We start from the raw sequence: 14,596 nt of genomic DNA, 5'->3' as shown, positions 1-14,596 counted from the left end.
TTTTCATACTTTGGCGCACGGAAATGTGTGAGGGGTCACTTTTTGCGAAATGAAGCAACGTTTTCATTGCTACCATTTTGAGGTCTGTGCGACATTTTGATCATTTTTTATTTCATTTTTTATGTTATGTAAAAAGGTGTAAAAGTCGCATTTCGGACATTTGGGCGCCATTTCCCGCCTCGGAGGTCACCGCCGGCCGTAACCGCTTTTATATTTTGATAGATCTGGCATTTTGGGACGCGGCGATACCTAATATGTTTGTGATTTTTACTGTTTATTATGTTTATCAGTTCTAGGGAAAGGGGGGTGATTTGAATTTTTAATATTTTATTAATTTTTTTTTATTTTTTAAACTTTTTTTTTTCACTATTTTTTAGACCATCTAGGGTACATTAACCCTAGATGGTCAGATCGCTGCTACCATATACTGCAATACTTCTGTATTGCAATATATGGCATTTTTGCAGCACATTCATTACAATGAGCCACTGGCTCATTGTAACGAATCTGCAGCTGCCAGATAGCCTCGTGTCAAAAGAAGACACGAGGCTACCATGGCAACCGATCGCCGCCTCCCGATGATGTTCGGGGGCGTGGTGATCGAAAAAAAGATGGCGCCGCCCGCGCGCCGCCGTCTTTTAAATGCCGCTGGCGACTTTGCCGGCGGCAATGGGGGGGTTAATAGCCGCGATCGGTGCTAGCACCGACCGCGGTTATTAGCGGTGGGGGTTTTATGCATTATGCAAAAAACCCCACCTTTGTATGAAGAGGACTCAGCCCGTGAGCCCTCTTCATACATCCCTTATACCTCTGCGCCGTAGAGCTACGGCGCAGAGCGTTAAGGGGTTAACCAGATTCCTCTCATGAAGGCTTCTCCTATCTGCACACTCTTTGCACACTCTCTGCTTCAGCAATTCCTCCCTCCATTACGAGACTAGCTCAGACACAGGCTCTTCCTGCCAGCAAGGAGCAGTGTGCAGAGACTTACTCAAGCTATATAAGCTACAGACAAACAAGGTCTTTATCCAGGGGAGGGAGACACTCTATGACACTCTGAGATGTAGCAGAGCTGCAGTGTGGCATTGTGTGTTATATCCATCTCATGGATCTCTCATCTCTGATCTGTCTCATGTCTCTTTTTCTATGTGTCAGATACTAGTGAATGTTCAGAAAGTAAATAGAAGTGCAGGTAAACCATGATAATCAAAGAACATTGTCAGCACACAGCATCTCATAGCACAGAAGAATCATGAAGTGTCTGCATAGAGAGCACACTCTGGAATTTTACACTTACCATCACTGAGTGATGGGAGCTTAACAGGAGACCCTATAGCAGACTAATAGTACTGGAGACCCCTAAATCAGAAAATAGTACTGGAGACCCCATAGAAGACAATACTGGAGACCTTGAGAACATAAAACTAATAATACTGGAGACCCCCTGAACCAGGGCCGATGTCAGCACTGGGCATACCTGGGCAAGTGCTGGGTCCCAGAGCTGCTGGGGAAGGGGGGGCACATACATCTGTACTTAAGGAATCCATGAGGGTGAGGGAGGGTTTATATAAAATAACCATGAAGGGGCTGTTTGGTATGATAAACTAAGGAACAGGAGAATGTTTTAGTTTCTGAATTTTTAATGTTGCCATGTTAGTTCACTGCAAAGGGGCCCTCTGACCCAGTGGCCTACTGAAACCTGGAGCCAACCCTGCCCAGAACAAACAAAAAAACAAATACACCTTCTCCTTTCCTGGCTCCTCTTCTCCTCCCTGTACCATACTGCAGTTTCTTCTCTCCTCCATGTGCCACTCTTTGTCCCATGTCGGTTGTATTAGGACCAGAAGGGTCCTCTCCTGCGCTCTGCTCTGGGTCATGACTTCAACGCATACAACCAATGTCAGGAGTTAGGACAGACAGGAGTGCCAGGAGAGGACCATTGAGCAGCAAGAACTTCCCAGCTGCACTCACCACTACCCGGCCTCTTGCACAAATTAATGCTTCCATTAGTTATGGTACATAAGTTATGGAAGTAATCATTGGACTTTGACTGTCAGCAGCTGCAAAGCGCAATTCATGGCTTGAGGGGCTGCATTTGGCCTGCCAGGGCAGCCTGTGCAACCCTGACCCCCCTTTGACTTGAGATGAATGTGGCTGCACTTTATGTAAATGCTCAGGAGTTAAGCTCCTAGGAAAATGGCACTAGGAGGGAATACTGCATTTATTTCAAGCACTGCTAGAGTGACCAGGAAAACAGGACTCTGGAGTCAGAGTCAGAGACCATTTTGTTGGAGATGGAGTCTGAGTCAAAGTTCAGGAAATTGAGCTGTCAAAGTTGGAGGTGGAAGTTTGCCTTACCAGCTCCATAGCCCTGCTACAAAAACGTAGCTAGATGGTATATGGGTCCTTTCCAACTAGCCAAATATTCCCTATAGTCACTCTGCTATACTTGAGAGGCTGTGGTATGGAAGGTACTGGCTCACACATTTGGCGGGAGTACCCCAAGATTAGATGTTTCTGAAGACGTATTTTCAATATGCTATACTCCATGACACAGGTTATATGCCTTACTGAATAGAAACATCCCAGAAGTCACCGTTTCCAAAAACAGATTTATTTCTTAATGATTTTTAGCAGCTAAAATAGCTATTGCAACATCATAGAACAGTGGTGGCGAACCTATGGCACGGGTGCCAGTGGTGGCACTCAGAGCCCTTTCTGTGGGCACCTAGGCCTTCATCCCAATAGAGAGTTTGCCAGATATGACTCAAGGCCTTCTCCTGTGGTCCAATACAGCCCAGGACGTGCCATGCTCAGCGCTATTTTAAAGTGACATCCTTGGCTGCTAGGACTACAGGAGGACCCTCTTCTGAGGACCCTGAAGGGAAGCTAGAATCCAAATTTCTCCATCATCTTTCTATTGTATTGGTGAACTCAGGACACCAATACGATTAAAACATGTGATACAGCAGGGTAAGTTAAATGGTCGTGTTGGCACTTTGCGACATACAAGTGAGTTTTGGTTGTAGCTTAGGCACTCTCTGTCTCCAAAAGGTTCTCCATCACTGTCATAGAACAAGGCTAATGTTCCGCTATAACTAAACTTAAGTCCAACCTAAATTGGATAATGGTTAATGACAAATTACATAGCATGTAGAAGGATAAGGAAGCCTCACTCAACAAGGTCTGGCAGGACTGGGTTACTTACTCTTCCACGATTTCTTGAGCTAATACAGTAGGAGGCTCTCTCTCCCACTTCCCTTCCCACCTCCCAGACCAGGTATTCAAAAAGTTTTTAAACATTTTGAAAACTTTTAAATAATTATTGAAAATTATTGAAAAATAAAAATTGACTAGAGAAGAGCCTGAGTTTTACCTGTCCTGCAGTTTGCCAACACTTCATTATCTAAAATATTCTTGTCATGGTAACACTTACTCCTTATATGAGTTTGTTTCTGGATCTTCCGTCATCACATCATGAAGACTTTCCACGCAGATATTAATAATTCCACAGAACTTATCTAGAACAACGCTGGAAGGAAAGAAACAACAAATTAATTACAAACAGAAAGAAAGGGGTAAAGCATATTATACCGTAATACTTCAATGTCTTGAGAAGAAGGAAAAGACTTGATGACAAACCCTAAAATATCACTCTGTAATACAATATGTCAATCAGATCTGAAGGTCTTCTGCTGGAATCTGGAGCAAAATAAAAGAGGACAACACATTGCCCCGAGCTACATATGGGACTTCATGTAGCACATGAGATGACTCCTGAGGTACAAGAAGGATGGATGTCAATGACAGACAATATATAATGAAGGGCGATGTCTAATGGAATTATTGTAGCAGCAATGAAAATAGAAGTTGAATTACAATTGTTTCTATTTCATACAGTAAATGTGCCCATCATAGATGAACCTTCCAGTGGGACAGGCTTGGACCTTACCTACATGGATGGACCGACCTGTAAGTCAAAAGATGCTGGAGCTGACATAGAGAAAAAGTTGGTCTAGATGGGACATTATTTTAGCTCCACAAAGTCCATTTCTGAGTGGAGTGCACCAAAAAAAACACACAAGTTGACCAGCAACATATTCTTCAGCCATACAATGAAATTGTCAGAACATTGCTCCCTGTTCCCATTGTGTTATCCTGAGAAAAACCTGCATACCCTAAAGAATCCAGGAGAGCATACTTGTTGTTGGAGAGTGTTCTTGGTGGAACTTGAACCGTATACCCAAGTGTTGAAGTGCAATGATAGAGAACATGAGCCGCATGTAGAAAGCTGTGCATAAAAGTTTAAACAGAATACAGCTAAAAATATTGAAGTGCAACTAGTGTTTCAATTGTTTTCAGAAATAAGATGTCCAAGTGCTTATAAGAAATATTGTAGTTTACCGCATAAGTCAATGACCTGATATTTAATGAACTAATGGCAATTTGAAAGGGTTATCTGCTTTTTACAAGTTTTTTCATCACAAGATTTTTTCCACTTTCTCTTAGGTCGTATTGACACGATCATATGTTCTTTTCTGTATACAGCTGTATTCTGGCCATAAATACGGAATGCATTGCAACAGTATGGCAACGTATTATACTGTATCCATATATATACCGTATATATAATATACGGTGGTTGGCTGTTAAATGATGGATGGCTGACAGAATGGACCTCCCACTGGTTCTGGATACTGCACATATATACGGCACCATACGGTGCACAGCCGTATGCAAAATGTATTTAGCACATATTTTCTGCATTCCCAATTGACTTCTATGGGTCGTACGGAACAGAAATACGGTGGAAAATAGGAAATGCTCTATATTTTTATACGTCTCGCTTACGGTACGGTGGACAATATGGCCATGTACATGGATAGCCGTATTGCCCATTGGAATGCATGGCGCCATATTCTTGTCGTATATATATGGCAGTTTTTATATGGTCGTCTGCAAGGGGCCTTTCTCTCAGTAAGACGTTTAAATTCCCTGCAGCACTACCCCAGGACAAACAAAGTATTACACAGCATGGAAAGTCCAAGAACAGAACGGCACTCACTTTCCTGAATCCACAATTCCTTTATTCAAGCGTTAAAACATCAGACATCTGAGGACGCCGGGGTCCACAAGGTAAACGCCTGTTTCGCGCATATAGCGCTTTGTCAAACCTCCTCGTCATGTCCAGGACTCCACCCTTATAAAAGCTAAGGGGAAGGTGCCTGTATCATGGCGAGCAGTAAAAGTTACATTCATTAGTGCACAATACAAAAAAAAAAAAATTTAAAAGATGGACTTGTTGAGTCCTCCAGAGAAAGGGACAATCTATTTGGAGCTTTCAACTTTACAAAAAGATGATGCGAAACTCTTGTTTTTAACTGATAAATTGGTTTCTAAACCTGACAAATTTGCCAAAACGAAAAACCTATAGACTACTTCTACAAAAAATATATAAATATAGGAAAAAATAGTAAAAGTGAGGGTGTAAATGAACTACTTTAAGAACAAAACTGTGGAGGATTACTATTACTATGAACAATGAGATTTTCCCCCATTGCTCACTTTATCTGGCTCCGTAGTACGTGGCTCATGACTCGGCAGAGCTTTCTATTATTTTATGCAGAACAACAACAAGTTTTAGTCTGATACGCTTTTATTTTGCATTACACCCAGTGAATTTTGTTGTCTGTGACAAAAAAAAAAAAAAAAAAGATAATTCAATCAAAAATATAAAGGCATATTTCTGTTTAGAACAGCAGGAAGCAAATTATGGAATTATGGCGATAAAAAGCAATAATAAAAAACACACAAAGAAAGACAAAAGAAGAAAAGAAAACTCAACACAATCACAAACACAATGATAAAGCGCGCCGTGAAATAGACAAAAAAGTTTAGTTCAATGATATAGATTCACGTAAATAATACACAGGAGACATTCACGACAACCCCCCCCTGGGTTCTGTCGATGGGCGGTACTGAGGATACAACACAATAGCACGGAACAAACCCATGATGCCAAACTCTACAACTACAAAACACAGAACCTGTACGAAAATGTGTTTAGAATTTATGTAACACATGCTCTAGTATTCTGGGTATTCATATTAAAGAGGTTGTCCATGATGTGCCCGGTGGTGTAAAATGAACAAAGAACTTATACCAAACCTTCAGTCCAGTGTGGTCCCTCTTGTCACAGCTTGCATCTACAAGTATACAAAAGGCTTAGAACCAGATTCACACAACCGCAATGGGGGCCATAATTTGGGCCCACAATTTGTGGCCAGATCATGGCCCCCATTGAAGTCTATGGCACCCGGTGTCTCACTGCACCACGACCGAGCCGCTCGACTTTCAACTTCTGTCTCCACTCGGCCCTGTGCTCACGTGGGATCTGTATGAATGTAGCCTGCAAGCTGTAGTGTGTGTGCACATCTGTCACCACTGAGCCTCTGTATATCAACAGAGACCGGCAGTCAAAGGAATATACCAAACCAGACTAGAGGTAAGGACCAAGATAAGTATAAGATGCTTATCATTTGTACACCAACATGAAAAAGGTTCTAATGCTGGACAAAAACTTTAAGGGGCTCAGCTAGCGAAAATTTTTATTCAGGTTCCATGAAGAGGACCTTTATATTAATTTCTTTTGTTGCTGAACATAGATATTGATGACCTATGTTTTCAATAGGATATCAATGTTAGTGTGTGTGTGTGTGGGGGGGGGGCTAATACCATACTACCCCTTAACAGTAGCTGCCTGAAGAGCCTGCAATGTAAACATGTTGTAGAGAAATTTCCTGTCAGATCCAGCACTCCATTATCATTTTTGTCTATGCTTTTTCAGATATATTTCCATTTTACTCTGTATGCTGATGAGGTAGTTGGTGCACCCGGATGTGTCCTCAGCACCCGGAACGCTGCTATTCCTGCCCAAATTAGTTTCATCTACTTCTAATGTTGTCCGATGCCTCTCCTGGTTATCTGATGGAAGGGGTCCTGACAGGAATACCCACGATTGGGGTACTAAATACACATTCTGGTGCGCCAACTGCCTAATTAGCATACTAGATAAAAATGGGGATGTCTTAATTGACATAAATAATGAAGGTATTTTGGAAATCTTGGTGCATTTCTCATCACTGTCCTACCAGAAGATTATGATGATTGGTGGATGTGAAAGACTTCCTTCAAATTCAGTGCTGCGCATTGTATATAGGCTTCTCTTGGAATTGCAGCAGAGTTACATTTGCTTAAAGGGGTATTCCAGGAATCAGCATAATTCATATACAAATGTGTCCTTAAAATATAAGCTAATGTGTAATTAGTTGCTATTTAAAATTTGCTCCCGTTAGCAGAAAATGCTGTGGACATAGACTGTAATGAAGAATTAAAATGCTACTGGCCCTTTAATCAGTCCGTTGATTTCCTCCGTGCAGTCCGTTGCGGAGCAGACACAGGACAGAAGATGGCTATTTAAGCTTCATTTTGTGACTAATGACATTGAGTTTTGTTACATTCATTTATTTATAGCATCATGGGTTTCCCAGAATACCCCTTTAAATGAGAATGAACTGTAACCAGGTCATGTGACCGAGTAAGAAGATGCCACAGAACTGAAGTCCAATAACCAGATACCAGTATTATGGTTAGGAGTAGAGATGAGTGGACTAGAAGTTTGAGTTCAAGTCCAGGGTTTGGATACAACTCACGAGACGTAGACATATTACCGGATTGGCAGCCGTTCAGCCAATCCGGCAAATTTATGTCCTCAGCTACTTGCCACGACTGTGATTGGTCAGGGGTATCACCCTGACCAATCACAGCTATAGCTAGTAGCTAGGGGTGTCAATTTGCCAGATTGGTTGCACAGATGCTAAAACAGAAATATATGTCCAGGTCACGTGGGATGCATATGAACTGCGGACCCGAAAATCAAAAAAGTGTCTTCAGGGAGAAGAGTCGGATTATGGTCCTTCTTGTTATCAATGAGCTGATAACAGAGTTTAGCAGTTTTAAAAATTCTTTTAGGAAATTTTATCAATTTCAGATCATCATGGATCTGACACCCAGCTCCCCATTAATCATCTGCCCACCACTGGTGGTCTGATTGTAGCTCAGTCCCTGATTGGACTGGGTCTCTGAACTGTTGTACCAAGCAGGAATTTAAGTATACAGGCAGGGCTACGTTCTTTCAAAAAAACAAAAAACAAACTTGAAGTCATTCAAAAGAAAAGTCTATTTTTCAGGGAGCTCTTCCAATTTTTATATACTTAAAATTATAGCATTATAGTTATGTTTATGCAGGTTACCGCTTTGTAGTGTGTTTGGCTGGACCCTTCCGGAGCTTCATGGTGTACATCGCCTACATCGAGCCTTACAATAACAAAGGTTAGGCGTTTGTCACCGTCTGACTGAGCACAGCATCGCCCTACAGATGAGCCATCTCGCGTCTAAGGAGTCTCGTAAACCCTTCAAGCAGCACTGAGCAGGTCTCGGGCTTTTCCAGTTACACTTTTAAGATAAATGTCAATCTTGTGACAGCTGACACTTTTTACGCATCTCCATTTCTATTACTATTTCATGTGAAAGAGATTTTCCTGGAAAGGCACGCCGCTCCGGCTGCAGCCAAGCAAGAGAGGAGTCTATATGAGCAGGTTACATTTAAAGAGGGGTCACAAATCTCTAGTAGCACTAACACATAGATCGGGATAGAGTGGATCTATATTATGCCGGTTTTTAGATTTTTGGGTTTCTTTTGCTGTTTTTATTTCTAGTTACATTCCCAGGTTCTATTTAGAATTTGCAGGAGAAATGTGAAGCCGGCCCTCAGATTTTGTCTTTTTAGTAAAGGGGTAACCCTCACAACATTCCCACAGAGTACACTAAATCGGTCACCGACCTCAAAACCCAAAAAGAAGGCCGATACTAAGCCTTAGAGGTTTATTCCATAGTTCCCCCATTTTGGTACTGGAACCTACTTGCACGTGGCCACTGGCCGAGGTTTTATTGTGGAAGCTGCCACCAAAAAAGTGAGAAGATAAGTCACGCTTATATATTACTACTCCATCACAGAAAAAAATAACTAATTCTCAGTGTTTTTTGTAGTGTATGTAATAGCCCTTATGGTTGAAACTTATGCAAATATTTACTTAATTGGGATTCACATTAATGGGATTCGGGCTGCAAATAGATTTTGAAAAAGGCTTAAGAAAGTATAACATTTTTAGACCACTTTAAAGGAAATCTACCATCAAAATCCATCGAGATAAACCAGGGACATTACTCATAGATCAAGGTACCATGACCCTAGTAATATTCTTATATTTTTTATCCATGGCCTCCTTCCTTCTAAAATCAACTTTTTAAATTAAGCTAATGAGTCAGAAGGGCAATGTGTGCGTTTCCTACATGCTGCAGATCCAGGGTGTACAGTGTGCAAGCAGCGCTTCTGTCCTCCCACCGTGTGCTGAAACTTCCTCCACTGCAGTCAGGAAAGGGAAGTGCTAAGGGAACAGTGGGGAGAGAGAGACAGTGTAACAGCCAGTGAAGATACAGCCTGGAGGGGGACTCGTTATAAAATTTTAAAAATTGATTTTAGAGGGAAAGAGGTCAGGGAAAATAATCAGTAAGTGCCCCTTGTTTGCCATGCTTCATTTTCATGGTAGGGTTTCATTAGAGGAAATCTACCACCAAAATCAAGGATTGTAAGCCAAGTACACTTACATGCTGGTGCGTGCCCCCTCCGGCAGGATCTGCTCTTCTTCCAGCTTCATGTCCTTGTGTTTTTTTTGTTTTTGTTTTTAAATTATGGTATTAGGCTTTTATTATGCAAGAAACTTTGAAATGTATCTTTTCAGAGTAAAGTATTTCCTTCTGCATGGACTTTGGCTCTTAAACTCTCCTCTTTTCCTAATCAGTTTTTCGCTCTGAGGGTGTTTCGCACGTGGCTTTAGTGGGCGCGTTTTCAAACACATCGCAACAGCTAAGAAGAGATTTGCCTGATTACATTGCAATATCACATTGTTAATGCATGTGTTTCTTAACGCTATGTTAACAGATGTTTTAACTTATGTGTTTTGTTATTGCAATGTTGAGAGCAATGTAATCAGGTAAATCTCCTCTTCTCAGCTGTCGTTTTCTGTTTCAAAACGCATGTATTGACACCACATGTGACAGCACCCTAAACAAATTCTCTGCTGAATTCCATCTTGCCAACACAATAAGGTGCCAGATTATATAGAATCTCCATGCAAGAGGGAGCAGCAACTCACAAAAGCCACGTCTCCTTCTACCAGTTTTAAGAGAACAGTAACTTTATAGACAGAAGTGCACATCCACAGGCTTTTACACATGAATATGGCAATGACGCTTTTCTCATTCTACTACTTTTTGTCCATATTATGTATATGATTTCTGGAGAATTATTTTTACCCAAAACTTTATTTAACTTATAACTAAAATACATTCATAAAGGCTTTTTATTTCAATCCAAAAAAGTGGCCATGTGGACTTTCTGCTCCAGAGATGACATGTTGACACAGCAGCCAATCACATGATATGTCGAAATGTATTCTCTGGAGATAGACAAACTAGAGTGGCAAGTAGGTAGTACTTTTTTGTTATTTTATACCAATGAAAGCTGCTTTTAAAAAAAAAATTTCACAGGACTGGAAAATCAGAGAGCGGAATGTTCAAACAGGATGACCTGTGTCTGAGAATCTGATGGAGAACGCTTCAATGGTCTTATTAAGTCAATCTCAGGACTTGGTAAGGGATTCTGTGGAGGAAGGTGTACGGGATCTGTAGTCTGGTACCGCCCAGTTTGATAGCAGCTGTAATACTCCAGTACGCTGTCACCTTGGTGTTCTGGATTCCTAAGATTTTTTTTCAGCTGAAAAACTTTACATACTAATAAACTAATGACAACACAAGACACTATAAAAAAAGAGAGCAAAACGTAGAAAGACTTGTGTAGGTCTTCTGTCGTCGGCTGGCATATAACAACGGGTTTAAGGGACACGGTAACAATGTCTAGGGGAACCTGACTCACGCTATTACTGGCTAAATCAACGGGTGGAAAAAACATTGGTATCTCCTCGAACAGCGACTCACTGCCATTCTGTCCTCTGCTGCTACGGGCAATGTTGATGGACTCTGTAGATGTTGCTTGAGCAGAAAAAGTTTGGGTACTTAGAGAACTGAAAAGAGGTTTGTAAGTGACGTGCTTCATGTTGCTGTGCATCATTTCGGTACTTGAAGACAAACTCATTGAGGCATTTGTTGTATCAATTGTACAATTGCTAAATTCAGTCAATTTCACATTGCGTAGCGGTCTGTTCTGGAGCTGTGGTGGACTGTGACAATGCAAACTGAATCTCGAAGATGAAGAAAGAAGGAAGCTCCTAAGTGCCAACAAATTGCATCCGCAATGCCAAGGATTATAACTCGCCTGGAAATGACTCAATGAAACAAGAGGTTGAAGCACTCGGGGCTGTAGAGACGTCAAGTTATTAAAGGCAAGGTTGAGAACTTTTAGCGACGGTCCCATTTCTTCAAACGTGTCATCTGATATGGACATTATGCCATTCCTGTCCAGCTGTAGATACCCTAACTGATTCAGGCCAAAAAAAGTCTTCGAATCAAGGGTGTGTAACTCATTCCGACTTAGGATCAACTGCTTGAGATTTCCAAGACCTTTAAAAGACTTATCACTAATTGCCTGAATGTTTGCATTCTCTAAAAACAAATACTGCAAAGAGTTAAGTCCTAGGAAGGCAAAATTGTGTATCGATCCAAACTGGTTGCTTGACAAGGAAAGTCTTTTGAGACCTTTGAGTAATCCCAGAGCATTGGAAGGGACTTGCATTAAACGGTTACCTTCGAGGTATAGATTTTCTAGGTTTTCTAGATGACGCCATGCAGAGTCAGATATCCGTGAGATATTATTGTCGGCTAAATTTAGAGTATGGAGGTTAGACATCCCAAAAAACAGATCGCTGCCGAGGACACAAATCCTGTTCTGCTGTAGGTACAAATGGCGGACGGACTTCAGATGACCAAACAGCCCTTGAGGAATGAAATCAATCCAATTGTGTTGAAGGTACAAATAGTGAAGGTTGAGAAGTCCATCAAATATTGATGTATCTAAACGTTGGATGAAATTATCGTTTAAGTACAATGAGTAGAGTTTCTTTAAGGAGGAAAAGGTCTTGGGGTGTATGTAGGAAATTTGAGAATTGTCCAAAAACAGCACTGCTAGATCCTTAAGGTCTGACAGCACATTAGGACTTATGTTAGTGATATTATTGCCGCTCAGATATATGAGACTGGTTGTTTTAGGAAAGTTCTTAGGTATACTGGTTAAACCCAAGTTTTGGCAATTGACTTGTTTTCCCAAACAGATGTGGCAAGTGGTTGGGCAACTGAGGACCCTTTCCTGCAGAAGTAACATAAAGACATAGCCACATAGACACAAGCGGAGGGGGATGAGAAAGCTCTCACATCTGTGCACGTCCCTCTGTTTGCTGCTCATAATTGTTCTGGCAAGCAAAACGAAAACAAACAGTCAGGAATTAAGAATACATTTTGCTGAACAAGGTCCATAATTTACTAAAACAAAACAAACTTTCATGCTCTGCCGCCTAAAAAAATGAATATTCTGCCACCGCTTCATAAGTCATAGTCCTAGTTAATCGACTCTGGTGTTTAATAAGAACCTGGCAGAAGACATCTAGGGACTGGCTAAGCAGGACTAATAATAGAAACATGGGGCTCTAGTTTCTAGCCCAACATGGAGGATGTAAGGCAAGGAGAATCCTATTAAAATGCCAATTCCTATGCTAACTATCTATTGCAAATGTAACAGCTCAAATCCTTGAATTTATTTTATCAATACCTGTTTTCCATAAATGTATGTACAGCAGTACTCATATTCCATGTTTTCCATATTTATTTATTACTCCAGGAAGGATGGAATAGAAGAAATAATAGAAAACTTAGAGAATAATAGATTAATACACTTACGGTACATTATATAGGAGGAAGATGGATGGAATCTTTGTATCCATCATCAAAAAGCAGCAGAACACCGATAGTTACATGGAAAAATGTGAGGATACTTCACCCGAGTGGGGAAAAAAAGCCCTCACATTTTTCCAGTGAACTATTGGTGTTCTGCCGATGTTTGATTTTATTTACTGCTGGATTGATCAAGTTTATGGTGTGCGCTGCTGTGGTTACTGGGGCTGCTGGATACTTTTTGACATGTACCTATCACCATACAATATCTCTCTATAATTTACTCATTCCATCCCTCTACAATATGTATTTATATACAGTATAAACCCAACTACCTACAGTATGTTTTATCTATCTACAGTACCTACACTATATCTATCCACAGTATATACCTTTTCAACAGTATCTGGTTACCTACAGTATATATCTACACTATCAATACGTCATTAATTCATTCAGTCTACAATATTCATGCATTTACAGCAAATATCTAACTATTTACAGTATTGATCTGTCTATAGCATCTATCTATGCATCCATTAATCATTCATTCCATCTACAATATGTATTTATATACAGTATACATCCAACTACCTACTGTACGTGTCTGTCTACAGTATATATGTACCTACAATATCTATATCTATCTACAGTATGTACTGTACATTTTCTACAGTATCTAATTACCTACAGTATCTATCATCTATCTCATAACTATCCATATCATATCTACCTATTTATCTATCTTCAGTACCCATCTATTTATCTATCCATCCATATACAGTACCTAATTACCTACAGCATCTATCTATCTATCTATCTATCTATCAAAAATCTATCTTTCTCATAGCTAAAATAAGAACATAAGGCCCTCTTTGTGGTGAACACTATCGTGTAGAATACTAACATGTATAACATCTGAATATGTATCTCATATATATATATATATATTTATATGTAAAAAAAAGTTCCCCTATACATGCATATGGTATAAGAGCTATAGTATGTTCAGACTCTCCCAGCTGCCCACCATACCACAGGACAAGTTACTACACCGTCAGATGAACATCTATAAATTCCCTCTGAATACATATTATGTTGCAAACAAAATTCATTTCCTTACCCCAAGAATTCTGATCATTTTAGAAATAATCTTGTGGTTTCATAGTGTTACAGATGTGTAATACTAAACAGATTACACTCGGAGAAAAGCTGTGGAACTTGTCATTTAAGACTGAACAGGAAATGTTTTCCTCCCTATTGGTTCCCGGAGCCCGGACAGGATACGGCTGGTAACTATGGATACAGGAAATCTTATGCAGGAAGTCATTCCTTCACTGCAAAAGAAATATTGTCCCAAAATACAAGCTTAAGAGTCAGTGATATATAATGCAACAGTCCTCTCCCACGTAACACAACCTGTGCACTTACAGGGGATGCGACCAGTCCTGACCAGTATGCGGTTACATGGGGGATGTAACCAAACAATGGATAGGACAAGTATCCAATTACCCAGGTAATACCATATAAAGGTTGTATTACTTGGATTTGGACCTGTGCACAATACATCCTCGATTCT

The 14,596-nt window shown here is 40.5% G+C and overlaps 2 protein-coding genes across 3 annotated transcripts in view; both read right to left on the bottom strand.

The window, feature by feature from the left end:
- Positions 1–14,596, bottom strand: part of IPO11 (importin 11) — a 315,892-nt gene that overhangs the window by 82,579 nt on the left and 218,717 nt on the right. For both annotated transcript variants that reach the window (XM_072136983.1, XM_072136974.1), the window contains exon 28: positions 3,434–3,529. In XM_072136983.1, coding sequence (XP_071993084.1) covers positions 3,434–3,529 — 96 coding nt within the window. The remainder of the gene's footprint in view (positions 1–3,433; positions 3,530–14,596) is intronic.
- LRRC70 (leucine rich repeat containing 70) lies at positions 10,413–14,366 on the bottom strand. The gene is made up of 2 exons (XM_072137053.1): positions 14,141–14,366; positions 10,413–12,539 (listed from the first exon to the last, which is right to left on the bottom strand). The coding sequence occupies exon 2, from the start codon at positions 12,530–12,532 to the stop codon at positions 10,676–10,678; it is 1,857 nt and encodes a 618-aa protein (XP_071993154.1). The 5' UTR covers positions 12,533–12,539; positions 14,141–14,366; the 3' UTR covers positions 10,413–10,675.

This window comes from Engystomops pustulosus, chromosome 1 (assembly GCF_040894005.1).
Source record: "Engystomops pustulosus chromosome 1, aEngPut4.maternal, whole genome shotgun sequence".
Taxonomy (NCBI): domain Eukaryota; kingdom Metazoa; phylum Chordata; class Amphibia; order Anura; family Leptodactylidae; genus Engystomops; species Engystomops pustulosus.
Note: the sequence above shows the minus strand (reverse complement) of the source record. Positions and strands in the feature narration are given on the sequence as shown.

Coding starts and splice junctions, on each gene's coding strand:
- LRRC70 (XM_072137053.1), bottom strand. CDS start 12,532: ATGAGCAGCAAACAGAGGGACGTGCACAGATGTGAGAGCTTTCTCATC.